This window comes from Gavialis gangeticus, unplaced genomic scaffold, assembly GCF_001723915.1.
Source record: "Gavialis gangeticus isolate Ggan-Ray unplaced genomic scaffold, GavGan_comp1, whole genome shotgun sequence".
Lineage (NCBI taxonomy): Eukaryota > Metazoa > Chordata > Crocodylia > Gavialidae > Gavialis > Gavialis gangeticus.
Genome location: NW_017729022.1, coordinates 180,628,772 through 180,646,096, shown reverse-complemented (window position 1 = coordinate 180,646,096; position 17,325 = coordinate 180,628,772). Strand labels below are relative to the sequence as shown.

At 46.9% G+C, this 17,325-nt stretch overlaps 1 protein-coding gene across 1 annotated transcript in view; it reads right to left on the bottom strand.

The window, feature by feature from the left end:
- Positions 1-5,657, bottom strand: part of LOC109296948 — a 24,975-nt gene extending 19,318 nt beyond the window's left edge. The window contains exons 1-2 of the mRNA XM_019516592.1: positions 5,368-5,657; positions 1,519-1,632 (exon numbers count right to left, since the gene is read on the bottom strand). Coding sequence (XP_019372137.1) covers positions 1,519-1,624 — 106 coding nt within the window. The 5' untranslated portion in view covers positions 1,625-1,632; positions 5,368-5,657. The remainder of the gene's footprint in view (positions 1-1,518; positions 1,633-5,367) is intronic.
- Between the last annotated feature and the right edge of the window lie 11,668 nt (positions 5,658-17,325).

Genomic DNA, 17,325 nt, shown 5'->3' with positions numbered 1-17,325 from the left:
GGAGTACTGTGTTCAGTTTTGGGCCCCCCACTACAGAAAAAATGTGGACAAATTGAAGGGAGGCCAGTGGAGGGCAACAAAAATGATGAGGGGGCTGGGGCGCATGAGGACAGGCTGAGGAACCTTGACTGCTTTAGTCTAGAGAAGAGGAGACTGAGAAGGGATTTAATAGCAGCCTTCAAGTACCTGAAGGGGGGTTCAAAAGAGGATGGAGCTGGACTGTTCTCGGTGGTGGCAGATGACAGAAAGAGGAGCGGTGGTTTCAAGTTGCAGCAAGGGAAGTTTAAGTTAGATATTAGGAAAAAATTTCTCACTATGTGGGTGGTAAAACACTGGAACAGATTACCCAGAGAGGTAGTGGAATCTCCATCCTTGAAGGTTTTCAAGACCTGGCTAGACAAAGCTTTGGCTGGGATGATCTAGTTGGCGAGGGTCCTGCTTTGAGCAGGGGGTTGGACTAGATGCCCTCCTGAGGTCCCTTCCAACCCTCATTTTCTATGATTCTAAGCAACATCCATACCTGACAAACTCTCCCTCATCCCGAGTGGAAAGCTGGTGGCACTGCTCTGTATAAAAACCACATGTCCAAGATGTCCTTTCCTGCTGCCAAGGCCCCAGGTGCTATACAGCTGCTATGTGGAAACTTAGTGGGAGCATCTACATATTCATTAATGCTCCTTAGACACTGTGTATTTAGTTTAGTACTTGCTTAATAAAGTACTAACTAAATGCACAGTAGGTAGAGTTACTGCACAGTAGTGCCGGCTTATAGTTATATTGTGACGCTGACTGTGCATTAGCCTAACAACACTGTGCAGCAAGCTATTAACATGGTTTTTAACCAGCACGCTAATGCGCAGTATTATTAGGCTAAAGTGTAGTAAGAGTCTCATGTAGATGTGCCCAGTGAGTACAGAGGATGCAAAAGTCTCTGTTACGTGTGTCATGCCCTAATCCAAAGCCCACCAGGGTTAAAAGAAACATGCCCTCTAGGTCTGTGGGACTTTGGCTGAGGCTCATATAGGCCAGGGTGAATTGCAGCCAGTGCCCCATGAGGGTTTCCCCTCTGGAGGGTTCATGGCCCAAGGGGATGAGGAGGCAATGGGGCCATTGCATAAGTCCCCTACACACAGGACAGTAAAGCTGGCTGGGTGGGATGTATAAGCCAAAGTGTGTAAAGGAGCAGAGTAGAAGCTGGCATACTGATTTGGTGCTGATGGGAGTTCCAAAAGGCTTTTGCCAGGATGTCCTCTGCTACTTTCTGAAGAAGAGCAGCTCCCACCATTTCTTAGGGTATGGATGCATGTACAGTTGGAGCCTTTTCAACAAGAGAACATTTCACAGGGACAGCAGGAACAATAGTAATGTAGTAAAACTGCTCCAACTTAAATACTGGATGAAGCAGAACCCCTGCCACTAAGTACCTCATTCATAAACCCCCTGAACTGGAACACAAGGAGTAGTGGGTCACTGGAATAAAAGCCACAGGGCAGAAATAGCAACTGCTGCTTGCATTACCTTTGAAGAGTCCTGTACCAGCTCCAACATTAAGCACCACCATGATTATGTAGATGGCAAAAGTCAGAAACATTATAAAGATCTTCAGTTTGTTGTGTGTAAACATCTTGCAGGCTGAAAAGGAAAATGAGAATAAGAGACAGAGGCAAAATAGATTTCAGTCCCCTGCATGTTTGTATAACTCAGGCTACCTCCATGGCCTTGTGTCTCCAGCGGAGTCAGAGGCTCCATCAGATCAATGCATCAAAGGGAGATGTGACCCTCAGAGAATGTCTACAGAGCAAGATGAAGTTATAACTGAAAGACACACTAGAGAAGCGATTCCCAAACTCTGACAGATTGCGCACCGCCAATTTAAAATGATACAACCATAAGTAACACCAGCAAATTTTCCAGTTCAGCTTTATGTACCACCAGCAAATTTTTGTCATATAAAGTAATTATAATAAATCTGTTACTGTGTACCACTGACAGGTAGTCTGCGTATCACTGGTGGCACAGGTACCAGAGATTGGAAACCGCTGTACTAGAGTATCTGTGCTAGCTTACTTGAGATAGCATGAGTGAGGATACATATGAAAATGCAGTGGCCTGGGCTTAGTATATACTAGCAACCAGAGCAAGTTCCCAAAGCCTTAGAAAGGTTGGTATTCTGGTAACCATATGCAAACACAATGCCGTGTGTTCGCTGGTCTTGTTATTTGTACTATCTAGATTGGGGTGGGCAAAATCCGGCCCACGGGCCGGATGCGGCCTGCCAGGTCATCCCATCTGGCCCGCGGGGCCCCTAAAAAACTTAGAAAATTAATATTTATCTGCCCCTGGCTGCCTGTCATGCGGCCCTCGATGGTTTGTCAAAACTCAGTAAGCGGCCCTCCGCCCAAAATAATTGCTCACCCCAATCTAGATTAACCCCCATGCTATCATCACAGCTTTATTTTGCAGTGCAGATGCACTTTGGGCAGCTTTCATAGGGGTGGATATTATAACCAGACCCATACTTTCTACCTAGTTTGATCAATGATGAAATAAGGAGCAGCTGGCAATCACGTTATCATCAATGTGCAACATCTCATTAGGGTCCAAGTACCTCTTGTTTCAAGACATTCTGCAGGCCCAGGCAGATATCACTGCTACGGTTACAGATACTTATACTACATTTGGAAGATTTTTGTTGCAAACATAGGGCTAGAAGCTCACATTTTAATGAAAGCTGAAAATCCCTAGAGCATAATGGCAGATTCCAGTAGATGCTGAGGCTTTGGTCTTACCCAGTCTGAGAACTGTTGCTCCACTGTAACTTAACTGACTTATGGGAGTTGTTGCAGAAATCCCCTGGTATAAATGGGATGATAATCAGGCCCTGCGAGCTGTAGGTTATTGCCAACTCTCATGATTTTTGGCATTATTCTCAAAGTCTACACTTCAGGAATGTGAAAAACTGAGCTCTTTCTTTTACATATATATCTATATAGATCTATACACACACACACATAAATATAAATATATATAAAAGAAAGAGCTCAGTTTTTCACATTCCCAAAGGTGGACTTTAAGAACAATGTCAAAAATCATGAGAGTTGGCAACACTTTATATTCACTGCCCTCGTGAGCTCTGCTTCCTGCGAGATCAGTATATGGAAGCAGGCCAAAGGTGTCTTACTTTTAGTTCTTAGGACACCCAGGGGCCATATTAATTTGCAACGTAAATTAGAGCAGCCTAACGATAGCTTTACTTTATGCATGGCTGTCTGAAGACCCAAGGGGCTCTTCTGGCAGCAAGAAACTGTTAGAGTGTAAAGATGTCCAGAATCTCAGTGTTTGTTCTTATATAAAGAGCAAGTTTCTAGCCCTCCTGGCAGCACAGTAAAGCTTGGAAAGCTGAAGAAAGAACCATCTAGCTCTAGCAGATCAGAAATTGGGGTGGGGAAGGCGGACAGAGGGAGAGCTGGTGCTGCTGCAGGAGCAAAACTCCCATTGGGCCTGTTCATCCTTGGTATAACTCTTGATAAAAAATGATTTTTACATTACACTAATACCAGGCCTGAGCTTAGCCAAAAAGGCAAAAAACAGTTGAACCCTCTCCTGAACTGTCACTGGGTACTGGTTGTTCTTCCTCTATTATTGCTATGGGCATTGCAACTGCACTGGCACCTCCTGGAGCTAAAGGAGGACCAAGGAGACACAGCCAAGAGTTAAGCTAAGCTTTCTTCCACTGCTTGTCTGAGCACATGCGTGTGCGCACACATATTATACACACACAGTAGGGAAACAGTGGAATGTTGTGACAGAAAAAGCAGAGGATTATTTAGCTATTAGCCTCCTCCCTCCCCTAAGCAGTAAGACCTGAGAGTTTGTCCCTTGTCTGCTGCATGTGGTATTTTCTTGATCCATGATTGAACTCTCACTTCCCTTACTGCACATCTGTGATTCAGGAGAATCTATGCTAACATCACTCAAGCAGGCATACCTGGCTTCAAGAAAGCTAAGCCCTGACCAGTATCATCTGTGTACCGAACACACTCCAGTGCTATAGAGGCAGTATGCTGAATGCAAAGGTAACGCCTTCCGCAGGCAACACAATTCCAGATGGGCAGAGTACAATCAGAGCAACCAGGCTACATGGGCAATCTGAATCCAACTTATTCAGAGGAGCAATGCAGAAGGGGCAGTATAGATCAGACTCACCTGTTGGTATAAAGCAAGGGTTTTTATGAATGGAACAGTTCACAAACACCTGTACAAGGGCCTGCAACTTGGTCTTGCTTTCATCGCCACTGTGTTTGTGCTCCCTCAGGCGGGCCTGCCTTTTTGCCCACTTCAGAAGTAAAGCAGAAACTTAGAAAATGTCATACTCCACCTTTACTGGTTCATTTTACTTTCATACAGCTCTTTTGTGTCTATCTCTTTCACACTGTGATTCCTACAAAGTAGTCATTTCTTTTAACTGTGGCATTACCATTCCATTTATAAGCCAGAAATAAGATATGAAGTGCTTTCACAGTCTCAAGGTATTTTTAGATTTTAAAAATCTGCATCACATTTTCAAAAAGGTGATGTTATTTGGGAAACCTAGATTATATCTTTTAGGCAAGGATTTTGACATCTACAAAATATATTATGACTCTTACATTTTCATATTTTAGGCATATGTTTTTTCTCTATTCCACTGACACTAGAGTTTTATGGCTCACTTGAGTAGTAACTGCAATTCCTTTAAATGTGATGAGAAATAACAAGTGACTAGTGCCGTATTGATTAAGAGAGAAACTAGTAAAATCCACTTCACACTTGAGTGGGTAGTTTTTTAGTACTATACTTTGATCACAAGTTAAACCACACTCAAATACATCATCTGGAACTGGCAAGACAGACTTCCTTTTCCTCTGTTATATCAATACTAGCTTTGTCCCGTGTTGTTTTCCTCTTTCAGACGTACATTTTTATTATCAATTTCTTTCAATTAAAGTACTAGATCTCCTGTGCAAGAGAGATCATTCAAATGAATGGATCAGAGTCTTATATGGATTGTGCCACCATAAATCTGGAGACATTCCATTATCTCGAGCAAACATTTTCTGGATTTGCAGTGGTCTAGCTAGGCTCATAATCTAGGATCACCCCTCTTTACTGGCATATTTGAAAGACGTTTGGCTTACAGAGCACTAGGTAAACAAATACTTCCTTCTAGAAATCTGGGAGTGAGATATTAAGTTTTACTATTTTCATTAGCTACCTTTCACCTCCTGCCTTCTTTTGATTCATGGTGGACATAAAGGTCTTCCTCATTTTCCCATTTGCAATTAGAGGTCACACACACTGTTCAGAATATTAAGAAATATTACTCACATTTTTCCTCCCAAAGCTGATCTCTGCAATGTCTTCTAGCTGTGGTTTTGCTACTCTCAAAGCTGGAGTCTCACTTTGTCTTTAGGAATTGCACCTCTCAAACCCCTGTATACAGGAATTTATACACGTTTAGGAAGATCAATATCATGCATTATTTAGAAAGTAGTGGGTATTAAATAAGCTTTTTGTTCAGCACAGGATTGGCTGAGGCATCTTGAAAGCAAAAGCTTATGCAAGAGAAACACGATTACTTAACTAAGTTCTGTTAAGGCAGCCGGGGTACTACTGCCTGCCTACAAACTTGCTGACGGTGACAGTAACTAGCAAGCACATGTTTTTCAGCTCCCTCTCATTTTGTGTTTTGCTATTCCCGTGTCATGGGAAATGAATCTAGCACTCTGCAATTTAATCAAAAACAAACAGTAACAAAGTATTGTAGTAAACAGAGACAATGGTGTATGTGAGACAGCCCCCATATGTTCTGTAGGTTGCAGGCATTACTCCAAAATATCCAGAATTCCAGCATCACTTTTAAAACATAGCTTCGTTTTTGGTTAAATCCCCCAAATGTGGCTTTTAATAAGCATATTCATTTGCTTCTCCATCGCCCCTGCATTTCCGTTGCTATAAAAGTACGGGAAGGAACATAATGTTCCTACTGGAAAAAAAGAGAACTTGCCAGATCCCTCCCATCTTCAAGCAGGATTTACTGAGTCTTTTTTGTTTGTTGCAGTTATTAGCCAAAAAGAGGAAAATAAGGACATTTAAACAGCCTCCCTCAGTGACTCACAGAATTGCAAAAAATTAGGGTTGGAAGGGACCTCAGGAGGTCATCTAGTCCAACCCCCTGCTCAAAGTAGGACCATCCCTAACTAGATCATTCCAACCAGGGCGTTGTCAAGCTGGGTCTTAAAAACCTCCAAGGATGGAGATTTCACCACCTCTCTAGATAACCTGTTCCAGTGCTTCACCAGCCTCCTAGGGTGTTTTTGCATGTGCTATTGGGGTGGGGGGGGACGACACTATAATTAGACCAACTCTGAGAACCACTGTAATTAAAGTGCCTGCAGCATCTCATGTATCAGCATTCCCATGCTTCAAACTGGAAGTGTCAAACGAGTTTTGGTTAAAGTGCCCCGCCACCATTTTAAACCTTGGGGACACTGATACACAAGATGCGGTGGTTGCTGGAACATGCTAATTAGCACATTCCAGCAGACTCAATTAATTGAGTCTGTTCCAACGCACTGTAATTCTATAGTGGAGGGCCCAAAACTGGACACAGTACTCCAGATGTGGCCTTACCAGTGCAGAATAGAGGGAATAAATTATTTCCCTTGATCTTCTGGCAACGCTCTTACTAACACAGCCCAGTATGCTGTTAGCCTTCTTAGCAACGAGGGCACACAGTTGGCTCATATTAAACTTATTGTCCACTGTAACCCCCAGGTCCTTTTCTGCAGAGCTGCTGCTTGGCCAGTTGGTTCCAGGCCTGCAGCGGTGCATGGGATTCTTCCATCCTAAGTGCAGGACTTTGTACCATGATCATGGTGGCCCTGATCATGCTGTTTGGCACCACAGCTAGTAAACAGCGGTGCTAAGGAAAGCTGCTTGGGAGGACCTCAACTGTCAAAACGAAGCCTGTTTGCAGGAGGGGGTGGATTTTAATGGGTCTTTTAATTCCAAAAATAAATAAAAATAAATAAAAATCCATCTTAAAAAAACTGTCTGGATCCAAACTTTAAGGCTACCAATTGATGAAAAGTTTTGAGGTTTCAGGAAAAACTTTTGTGGGTTCAAAACCTCTTGTCAGATGGGAAACCCACTCTGGCCCAACTCAAGTGCCTCTGCCAGAATGCTCCCAGGGCCAGGGGAGGAAGGCTGCTCACCCACACTACACCCTCCAATGGGAAGCCACTGGCTAATCCTCAAATGGTCAGTTAGCTCAATTCACCCCTAACAACTCCTCCCTGCTTTCTTTGAGAAATTGCTCTCAAAGCCCATTTCTACCTCTCTCTCTCGTGCTAGGGAAGGATGGCAGCAGAAGGCCCTCTGTGATTTCCAGAGACTCCTGTGGAGCTCTGTGCTTCCAAAAGAGGGTTATAAAAACACAGATCTGAGTCAAGTCAGTGACAGAGCTGAGTTTTGTGAGACTGAAAGAAGTCGAAATGAAAAAACAGCCAGACAACAATGCCACTTAGCACTTTATTCCTTCCAAGATGCCTGCAAATATTCACGAATTAACAAAAGGTGAAGCAAGCATGTTCGTGCAGGCCATTTCAGTGCAGAAGATTGGGTAGCTCGCTTCTAATCCCTGTGGATCTGATGTACCCTTGGTAACACCATATGAAATGAGTCAGGAAAATCCAGTGATTATTTAAGCCTAGACTCTGCTTAGCCCTTCTGCCCTGAGAGGGTTTGAAGCCATCTCCCCTCACAAAGCCTCTGTACATGTTATGCTGAACTGCAGCTTTCTTGCTTGAAGGAGGGTGGGGGCCACTTCAAACCTACTGCCTCAGGGTGCACAATTTCCCAAAGAAATGATACAGGAGCCTGAGTGATGTGGCTTCATCCTCCCCACAAACTGGCCAGTGACATTAGCCAGCCAAGATAGCAGGGAGTAAACTGTCCCCACGAAAGCATGTAGTAACAGACGTATAGCCTCAGGATTCCTTAGGTGTGGCTCTGTATTGGCTCCATCTATGTGCCCCAGCTCAGTGGGACAATCCTGTCCTGGACCTCAGGACCATATGCTTTTGTGGCCCCCAACATGGTCATGCAACCCTCCCCTGCAATGTCAGTTCAGGTCTGGATTATCAGAGCAACCCTGATGCATCCCAGACACTGTAGTGCAAGGGCCAAAAGAGGTAAATGGGAAGGTTGCTGTTCAGTGATCCCTCCCACATGCACTTGGACCTGTACTAATGCTTGGTCAGGCTCAGTGCAACCCTGAAATTAAGTCAGCAGCGTGTTTTTTCTGATAAATCCCAGAGTTGGTATTCCCATATACTGCCATCCATGGTGGCAAGGACTTCAGTTTGCAACGTCCAGTGCAGGAGGGTGGAACAAGGCTGCTTTCTAGCTAGATTGCTATGGAGCTGACTCTACCATGACCCCAAAATAAAATGCATTCAAGCTTCCACCACACATAATATGCTAAAAACATTGTTTCTCTCCATGGCTTTATAGGAGCCACAAATGCTAGAAATGACAGTTCACTGCAGCAAGACACTGCTAGTAAGTGTGGCTGGGAAGAATAGATTAGTTGGGATATGTTGCCTCCAAGTAAGGTTTGTGGAATCTGGGACATAGATTCATAGATTCATAGACATTCGGGCTGGAAGGGACCCTAACTGATTGTCCAGTAGGAGCTGTGCTTAGTTTAAGAAAATGGGGGTGCATCTACACATGCAAATAATGTGGGATAATAGAGTAAATTACTTTAGAGTAAACTGACCTGGGCAGATGCCTTTACATGCAGGGTCTTGAAAGCAGATTTGCTGCTATTTGCTCCTGCCCCCACTAGCCCTGCACCAGTCCCCTGCAGCAGCCAGGGGGAGCTCTAGGCATGGGGCCAGGAGACAGCTGGGGCAATGTTCCCTGCCCCCAAGGGACTGCCTACTGCCAGGGCAGGCACTGCCACTGAGCCCCAGGCAGGGACAATGTCACCCTGCCCTGACAGCAGGGAACTCCTGGCCCCAGCTCCTCTATCATGAGCAGGAGACTTGGAAAGAGCTGCAGGAAAAGGGCAGGTCCCAGCCTCCTGCCCCATCCACTGGTGGGCCAGCTAGCAGGAAGCCCCCCAGCTGGGTGGGGAATCCAAGGATTGCCAGATAACAGTGAGGAATCCCCACCCAGCTGGGGGCTTGCTGCTAGCTGCCCCACCAATGGATGGGGCAGGGGGTTGGGACCTGCAGCTCTTTCCAAGTCCCGTGTCTTGATTGCCCAATCAGGGAATGGGGCTGGGACCTGCCCCTGACTGGGACAGTCCCCAGCTCCTGCTCCATGATCATGGGGTGGAGGCTGGAAACCCTGTTCCCTGCCCAGGTTTACTATCAGAGCTGGGCAGGGAGCAATCACCCCACCCCCCACCAGCAGGGAGCTCCCAGTACTCTTTCTATGATCGGGGAGCGGAGTCTGGGAAATCCTTATCCTTAGAAGGATCTCCTAGTGCCAGGCCTGAAACCATGGAGTTGGCGCTGGGAGATTAGGATCTCTCGTCCTGGGTCCTACAACCGCAGGGCTCACGCTTGGTGATAAGTATCTCCCAGTGACCTCATGGATATAATAGTATCGTGTATCTTAGGAGACTTAGGATCCTAGTCCTGCAACTGATCTATGTGAGGCATGGAGAAGTCCCAAGTTTCCGTACCTGTAGAACAGTGATTCTCAACCAGGGTGCTGCAGCACTCTGAGCTGCCTTGAGATCTTTTGTGGGGTGCTGCAGAATGCCACACAATATAATCACTGTTAAATGTACAAACATGATTCACAAGATAAACCCAGAGATTTCAAATAGGAATCCATAGTGTTAAAACCTTTCTAACCTGTTGTGGTCTTTCTGAGTTCTTTACAATAGAAATATTGCTGTCTTATTTTTCCATAGTAAAAAAAAAAGTCAAAGTTAAGAGCTAACATGTTCCAAGGGGTGCCTTTAACCTAATGAGGGTTGTTTTGTGCGTTAGCAAGGGGTGCCTTGAGTTCAAAAAGGTTGAGAATCACTGTTGTAGAATGGGGATAATGGAACAGACCTCCTTTGTAAAATGTTTTGAGAGCCACTTGTGAGTGGTACTATATCTAACTGAGGTGTTATTGTTACTAGTGCACACCAGACAAGATCAGCATTTATGCGTCACTCATTCCAATGACAAGGGGCAGGAGAAAAGTTGCTTCTTGCAATGGATGGAGTTTCTTGATCAATGTCAAGTAAAAGCACCAAGTCAGAATTGAAAGACAATGGCATAAAGAGGACATGAATGACAGGGTGCAGGACACCTTCTAGAGAACTCTGACCCTGCACAGTCCCATGCCCTGGATGTTTCACAGGTGGTATGTCACTTCTGACTACTAGGATTGCATAAGTATTTTAGCAGTTCCTCCAAGTACCTTTTCTGGCCTGTCTTTATTACCTTACTCATTCCCAGGCTGAGCACTAAATATAAACCAAAATGTTCACAAAGCAATTTAGTCAGGGGCAGGGTTGCCAACTGTTAGTAAGTTTACTGTTAGTTAAAAAAAAGAAAAAACTAAAGAAAGTCTGGCTAAAAGTGGCTGTCAATAAACTCTGTAAAAAAACCCCACACACCAAACAAAATAAATCTTTAGCTGTCAGTAAAAACATTAAGCAGCCACAGCTTGATTGAAGCTCTAACAGAGCACAGCAGTGCCATCTGGTGTTACAGTGGGAATGTAGTACCCTGCAGGGAGGACTCTCTCAGCCATGGGCTGCTAATGCTGCATCCCAGACTACCTGTAATACTTCTGGATAATAGGTTTCTTTGCGGGGTTGTGGTAGGATGGGGAGGAGTGGGACCAGCAGGGGTAAAGTTTGGTGGTGAGGGGAGAAGGAAGAAAAGCATGATGCAGTCAGAGGCAACAGGATATAGGGTTAAATAAGGGGCCTTGTGGCAAACCTAGCCCTGAGGGGCAGGTGCAGTGCCCCTAGTGGATGGGCTAGCTTGCTCTCTGTCCCCTCCATATTGCCACCCAGTGTCTCACCTGCTACACCTGGATGGAATAAGTAGTCCTGCAGCAGGTGCCCAGAGCCCTGAAGTAGTGTTTTTATTGTGTTCCCTGATCTGGGTCTACTTTACTATAACAGTAAAATTCAGCCAGCTTAACCAGCCCCAGCTACAGCCCAACTGGTGCTAAATTACCTTAGGGTTTTAATCGCAGCCTCCAGCTTCCCCCATAGCTGCACCTGTGCCCCATGGGTGTCAATCTGTTGTAATCTTTTGTGTTAGCCACCTGGCTCAATAAATCTCAGCCATTTAGGCTTCAACCCCAGGGTTTTGACTTAATTGCTCCATCTCCAGCTTTCAGCCCAGGCCCCCTTACTTTGGCCTTGGCTCTTCAGTGGCAACTGCTCTTCTGGGGCTTCAAGTCCTGGCCTAGGTTCCATCTGGGCCCCTTGGCCCCACATGGTCGATATCTTTCTTTCCCTGTCTTTTGGTTCTCACTGGACGAACATCTCCCTCTGGCCTTCTGGCCTCACAAGGAATTAAACTCCCTTGGTCTCTGGGCCCTCCCTGCCCTCACACTTCCCACTCCCCTCCCTCTGGCTCCAGAGGGGTTGGACCCACTCTCACTGGGCCCTTCCAGCCCTCACAGTGGTCACTGCCCTGTTGCTGGCCCTTTAGTCTCACAAAGGGTTACAATCTCACAGGGAGCTTTAAGACACCTGCAATAGCTTCCAAGGCACAGGGAGCTTTAAGGTACTTCTAAGACTTCCCTCACAGCTGCCCCCAATCCTCTGGTTTTTACGATTCTAGCTGCAATGTAAAGCATAGCCCATCCAGGTACTCACAAAACAGAGAACAATATTAATTCAAAGCATCCTCACTTTGGGTCAACTCAGAAGCTTCTTGAGTCTTGCACGGCTAGGTCTCCCCTTACTATAGCTCCAGGCACCACAATAACCTGGATGAGCCTTTTATACCATTAAATCCTCCTCTTTCTGGCCAGCCAGTCCAGTTGTTTGGCCTGAGCACAGGGGTTTCCCATTAGCCCTTTCAACCTTGCCAGCCAATTAGGGTTGCTAACTCAAGAGAATTTTTTACTGCTATTTTTTTTACTAACAACCAAACTTTTTTTTTATCATGGTTGATGTTAAACCCCTAATTATTAACCCAGGTCTTCTAACTGAAGCCTGGCAGGAGGACAGGCCCTGATGGAAGAGTTATATTTACATTATGTAAACCATATATCAGAAAAATACGTGTCACTAAAAAAGATTGGTTGTCAGTAAAAGCTTACAGATTATAAGTAAAAAAAAACTGGGGGATTGACAACCCTGGTTAGGGTAGAATGTCCTGCAGCCACGTCAGGACTTTCTCATGAAAAACAAGCCATTTTGCACCTGTGTTAACTATGTTGGGGGGAAATAGGCACACACTGTGTACCCTGTGAATGTGCCTTTCTCTATGTTTCATGCACAGGGTTCTGTTAAATAATAAAGAGACTCCATTTGGGCTGCAACAAGCTAGATCTTTATTTAAGTGCCCGGTATTCAGTTCTACTGCTTGCAACCATGGGGCACATCCCCACATGCAGAAGCATGTGTTTGCCATGGCACAAACAGCAGTGACACTAATTTTTGCTGCTGCTTTTTGCTGCTATGCATGCCCCTACACGTAGGGTTTGCTGTGGGGCAAAATGCCCCGCTTCAGGGAAGGTACCGTTTCTCCACTGCTCCCAGCTCCCAGCATACTGGAGGAGCTGGGGAACACCTAAAACAGTGGAGATGCTCTTGCCAGCAGCCAGAGCATCTCCCTGGAAGACCCATCCTTCAGTTACCATGGTGCACACTCTTGGAGCTTGCGCCATGCTGTCTTTTGTGGCAGTGGGGTTTTTTTGATACCTGGAGGTCCTGGTATCACATTTTGGCACTGTGCTGCAAATTTGCTGCATGGCAAACATTTGCATGTGTCACATTCACTGTGTGGCACCTCAGACAGTTTTGATGTTCCACAAACCACACGTGTGTGTTTGTCTGGACATGCCCATGAGGTGTAATCCTCAAGCACATGGTGCTTCCTGGAAACTTCCTGGCATCACCATCAAATTATCCTCTCCAGAACTCCTGTTCCAATCTGCAGGGGACCTACAGGTTATTACACTCTAGGCTTCCATGTCAACTGTGCACCGATAGCCTGTGGCTGTCTACACACATGGCTCTGTAAATTCAGTGTCTGAGTTCTTTATGAATATGCATGAATTTATTCTTACTACACCTCCACTAGAGAAGTATTTATTACCCCATCTTACGCAGGGTGGACTGAGGAATAGATAGGCTACATCAGGGGTAGGGGAAATATAGCCCACAGGCCAGATCCAGCCCATGGAAGGACTCTGTCTGGCCTGCAGCAGATCCCTCGGTCCCAACTGGCCCAGGCACCATCTGGCCCATGGCACATCCCACCACCCCCTAGGCACCCAGTAGGGTTGAGGTGACTCTACAGCTGGACTGCCTTTCTAGAAAGCCCAGGTGGCAGCAGCTCCTTCTGGCTGCAGCTGCCACTGGGTCCAGCTCTGTGGTACTGGCGGGTTCCCATGCACACAGCCCCACGCCCACTCTGGACTCAGCCCAGAGCAAAACCCGCATGGACAGCCCCAACCCTGGCCTGCCCCACACCTGCTCCAGACCCACCTGCCCATGCTGAGCAGTGGCAGCAGCAGCATTAGCAGCCAGGCAGAAGCTGCTGCTCTGCATTAGGAAAAAGCAGCCCTTCCCCTTCACCGCTGCTGGGCCCCTTTTGCTGCAGCTGTCCAGAGCCCATGCCCAGGCTTGACTGCAGCTCCTCTGCACTGTCACCGCTGCCCTGCTGGGTGGCCTGGAGGCAACAGCAGAAAGGAGCAGCAGAGCGGGCCAGAGTTGGGGTTGGGGTTGGGGCTGTGCGCTGTTGGTGGTGGCAAAGAGGAGCAACAGGGCATACAAGCTTTGGGCTCTTGGTAGCGGGTGTTGCTGACCAGCCTACAGCAGCTCCCCAGGACTGCCTATGCAGCTTGCAGGCCCAAATAATTACCCACCCCTGGGCTACATGGATAACAGAAAGTCTGCGACGGAACCAAAAGGAAGTCTCTTGAATCCCATACTTAATCCCAGTGTCCCGGGACCCGAAAAAGCCAGGAAGACTCACCTGCAAGGCGGGACAAGAGAGACGCCGTGATGGAGAACGAGCCCACGCGGCTTGTTAGCCGCGTCTATGTACAGCTGTGGCTGGCAGCTGGCGATGACATCAGACGCCGGCCAGGAGATTTTAAAATGGTGGCCGCCGCTCCGTGGGCAGCGGATGCTGAGGGGAAGGAACAGCCATCCGAGCCATCTCCAACGCTAGCCCCGCGGGGTGGACAGCAGAGAGACTGTGCGCCAGGGAGGACGGTGGCACGGAGGGAAGGTGCGACGATGGGATCACCAGGGGATAGACGCCGAGGGCCCAGATCAGGTGAGCCACGGAACATTGAGACCTCCCAGGAAGAGCCAGAGCACCACGAAGTAAGTGCCGAGGCAGTGGGTGCAGGAATCACCGAAGAGGAGCGAGAGATCGAAGGATCGCCTGACAAGAGAGAGAGATTGGGGCAGGATTGCCGCCGAGAATAGGGGACATCGATTGAAGGACAAGGGGTGCAGCACTAAATGTCCAGGAGGCGTTACTCCCGGGCACGATCACAGGGTGTATAAGGTGACGGGTCGGCAGTGTAGTATCTATTGTAGTAAGGCTAAGGCATCAATACAGGCGGGTGTGAAGGGTCTGATGTCAGGGCAGGAGTGACACAAGGGTTTTGAGGAAAACCCAAAGACGAAGGCCGCTATAGAAGTCTGCATGATCATCACTGAGGAGGCATGGGGAAGTGGAGGCCACAGATGGCATGAGGGCGGGGTGTAGGGGTGGCAGGAGCCCCATGTGTGACTGACGAGGCAGACCCAGGCAACCGAGGGACCCGTGAACTAGCCCCGCCCCACTAATGTAACAGCAAGTCTTGGCAGGAGAGAAGCGGGGTCGGCAACGCAGGAAGACGAACGACCACGGTAACACCCACGCCCGGTGAAGAGGGTGGTCACCGACACGGAGAGCCAGACTCCTAGCAGCGATACTCGAAGGCCCGTCGGGGACACCCAGAATCATCCTTCTTCCCCAGCTGGAACCCACATTACTCCCTGTGTCTTTTCTCTTTCCTTCCTTATTGCTTATTTTTCTACTTTCAAGCACTTTCATTTCCTCCTATCAGCTCCTCTTCTTTTTTTCCCATTTAGCCTCTCTGCTCAGTCCACCTGACTTTTACTTAGGAGTGACTCTGCTTAGGCTCCCCTATAAGCCCATTAGAACTAGCCAGAAATTGGGCAGATGGGCATGTTTCCCATCCATAAATATTCTTATCAATGCAAAGGTGTTGAAGAGAGAGCCAAAAGGGAGGGCTCATGCTGACTGGCAGAAGTACAGATCTCAAGCCTCTCTGAGCTAGTCCACCACTTAGAAATTTCCATGAATAAGTCCTACATTGAGTAAGGAAATGGCCAGATAATAAAACTAATTCCATGGCCTTGCATTTCCCAGGGCTTCTGGTAGAGTTACTTCCTTCCCTTCACTTCATGAATATTTAGACTGGATGAAACCTTAAAACGTATCTAGGAAATAGCCCAGCTCTGGAAAGAGCACTGTTTAGATAACCTAGCTGTTTTTTTCTACTCCTAATTACTGTTCAGGATAGGCTTGAACCAAGCATCAACTCCAAATAAAACCCTTCAGATATGAGGGATAATTTAAGTCTGGATCCAAACTTTGTGCGTCATACCTATTGCGAGTTTATATTAGTCAACAGTTCATATTATTTTCAACACCAGAGTAGAGAGAATGGTTCCAATTCTCTGCCTTTCTAGGATTATGTTGTATAATCCATGAATTACATCCAGCTAACATACCCTCCCTATCTAAACTTCTGTATGACATGATACACTTTTGCTTTCATGGGCAAGTGTTTAAATGCTGAGTTGACTCTCCCTAGGATTCCTCAGTACATGACAAGGACGCCTGTTAGGACAAAATACTTCTGTCCTCCTTGATTTGTGCTGAACCAGCATGTGCACTGATGTTCAGCTCTCATCTACAGTTTTATTTATCTTAATACCAGGTGCATCTACATGTGTGCTTTACTGCAGAGTAGACTAATTAGCTCTGTAGTACAGTCACCATCCACACATGCAGTGCTTTTAGGCCACAGGAAACTAATTAACTCTGTTATAGGATAGTATTGCTGACACAAATGCTATCCTATAGAGGAGTTATTTAGTGCATCACAACATACATATAGACGGTGACTGGGGCTGGCTGGGACATGAAAGCACTATAGTGCAGGGGCTGCCTGCAAGCTAGCCCCACACTGGAGCACCCTCATGCCCCAGCCAGCCCTGCCACAGCACATTGAGCTGGGGTGGAGCAGCTCCAGGCTGGCAGGCTGACCCCCTGAGCCCTTTACCAGCTGACACTGTGCCACCCTGGCTCAACCTGATCCAGTCCCAGGTGCACATATAAATGCTGTGCCCGGGAGCAATAAACTTTGGCATGAACTGTGCCAGAGTTTATTCAGCAATGCTAATTGCACTTGTAGATGAGCTCACCTAGACTAAATCTTCTGGTGGGGAAAGGTGGAGGGGAGACATCTGACTGCATTTGAAGTCTTTTCCTCTAGTCATTAAATAATTTTACATCCCTGTAATCCATTTTCATATTGGAAAAGTGTGTAAATACCAGCTATAGTGATAGAAGAGGGAACCTCCTTCACACAGAAAAATGCTATAAAGTCATTTTGATCATACAAAATAAGCAAACTCTTTTTGGTGCTTAGCCAGAAAAGACTAAATTGCCCTGAATTAAGCTTGTGGCAGGAAAGGCAGCATAGATAATCACATGAAGTGTCATAGAACTGGAAGGGTCCTGTAAGATCATCAAGTCCAGTTCCCTGCCATGGGCAGGAAGTTATTGGGCTTAGATGAGCTCAACAAGGTGCCTATCCAAGTCTCATCTTGAACATCTCTAAGAAGGATGATTGCACTGTGGCGGGTGCAGAGATCCCACCTCAGGAACACAGCTGGGTATTCGTATCCCTCCGCTGTTTCCACCACGTGAGGCGGGCCAGTAGGGGGTGCTCCTGCGTTGAGCCACCCACCTCCCTGCGCCCGACCACCTTCCAGGCTCCGAATGCCTCCCTAGGGGCGCCTTATGTCCGGCCGACCCCTCTCCC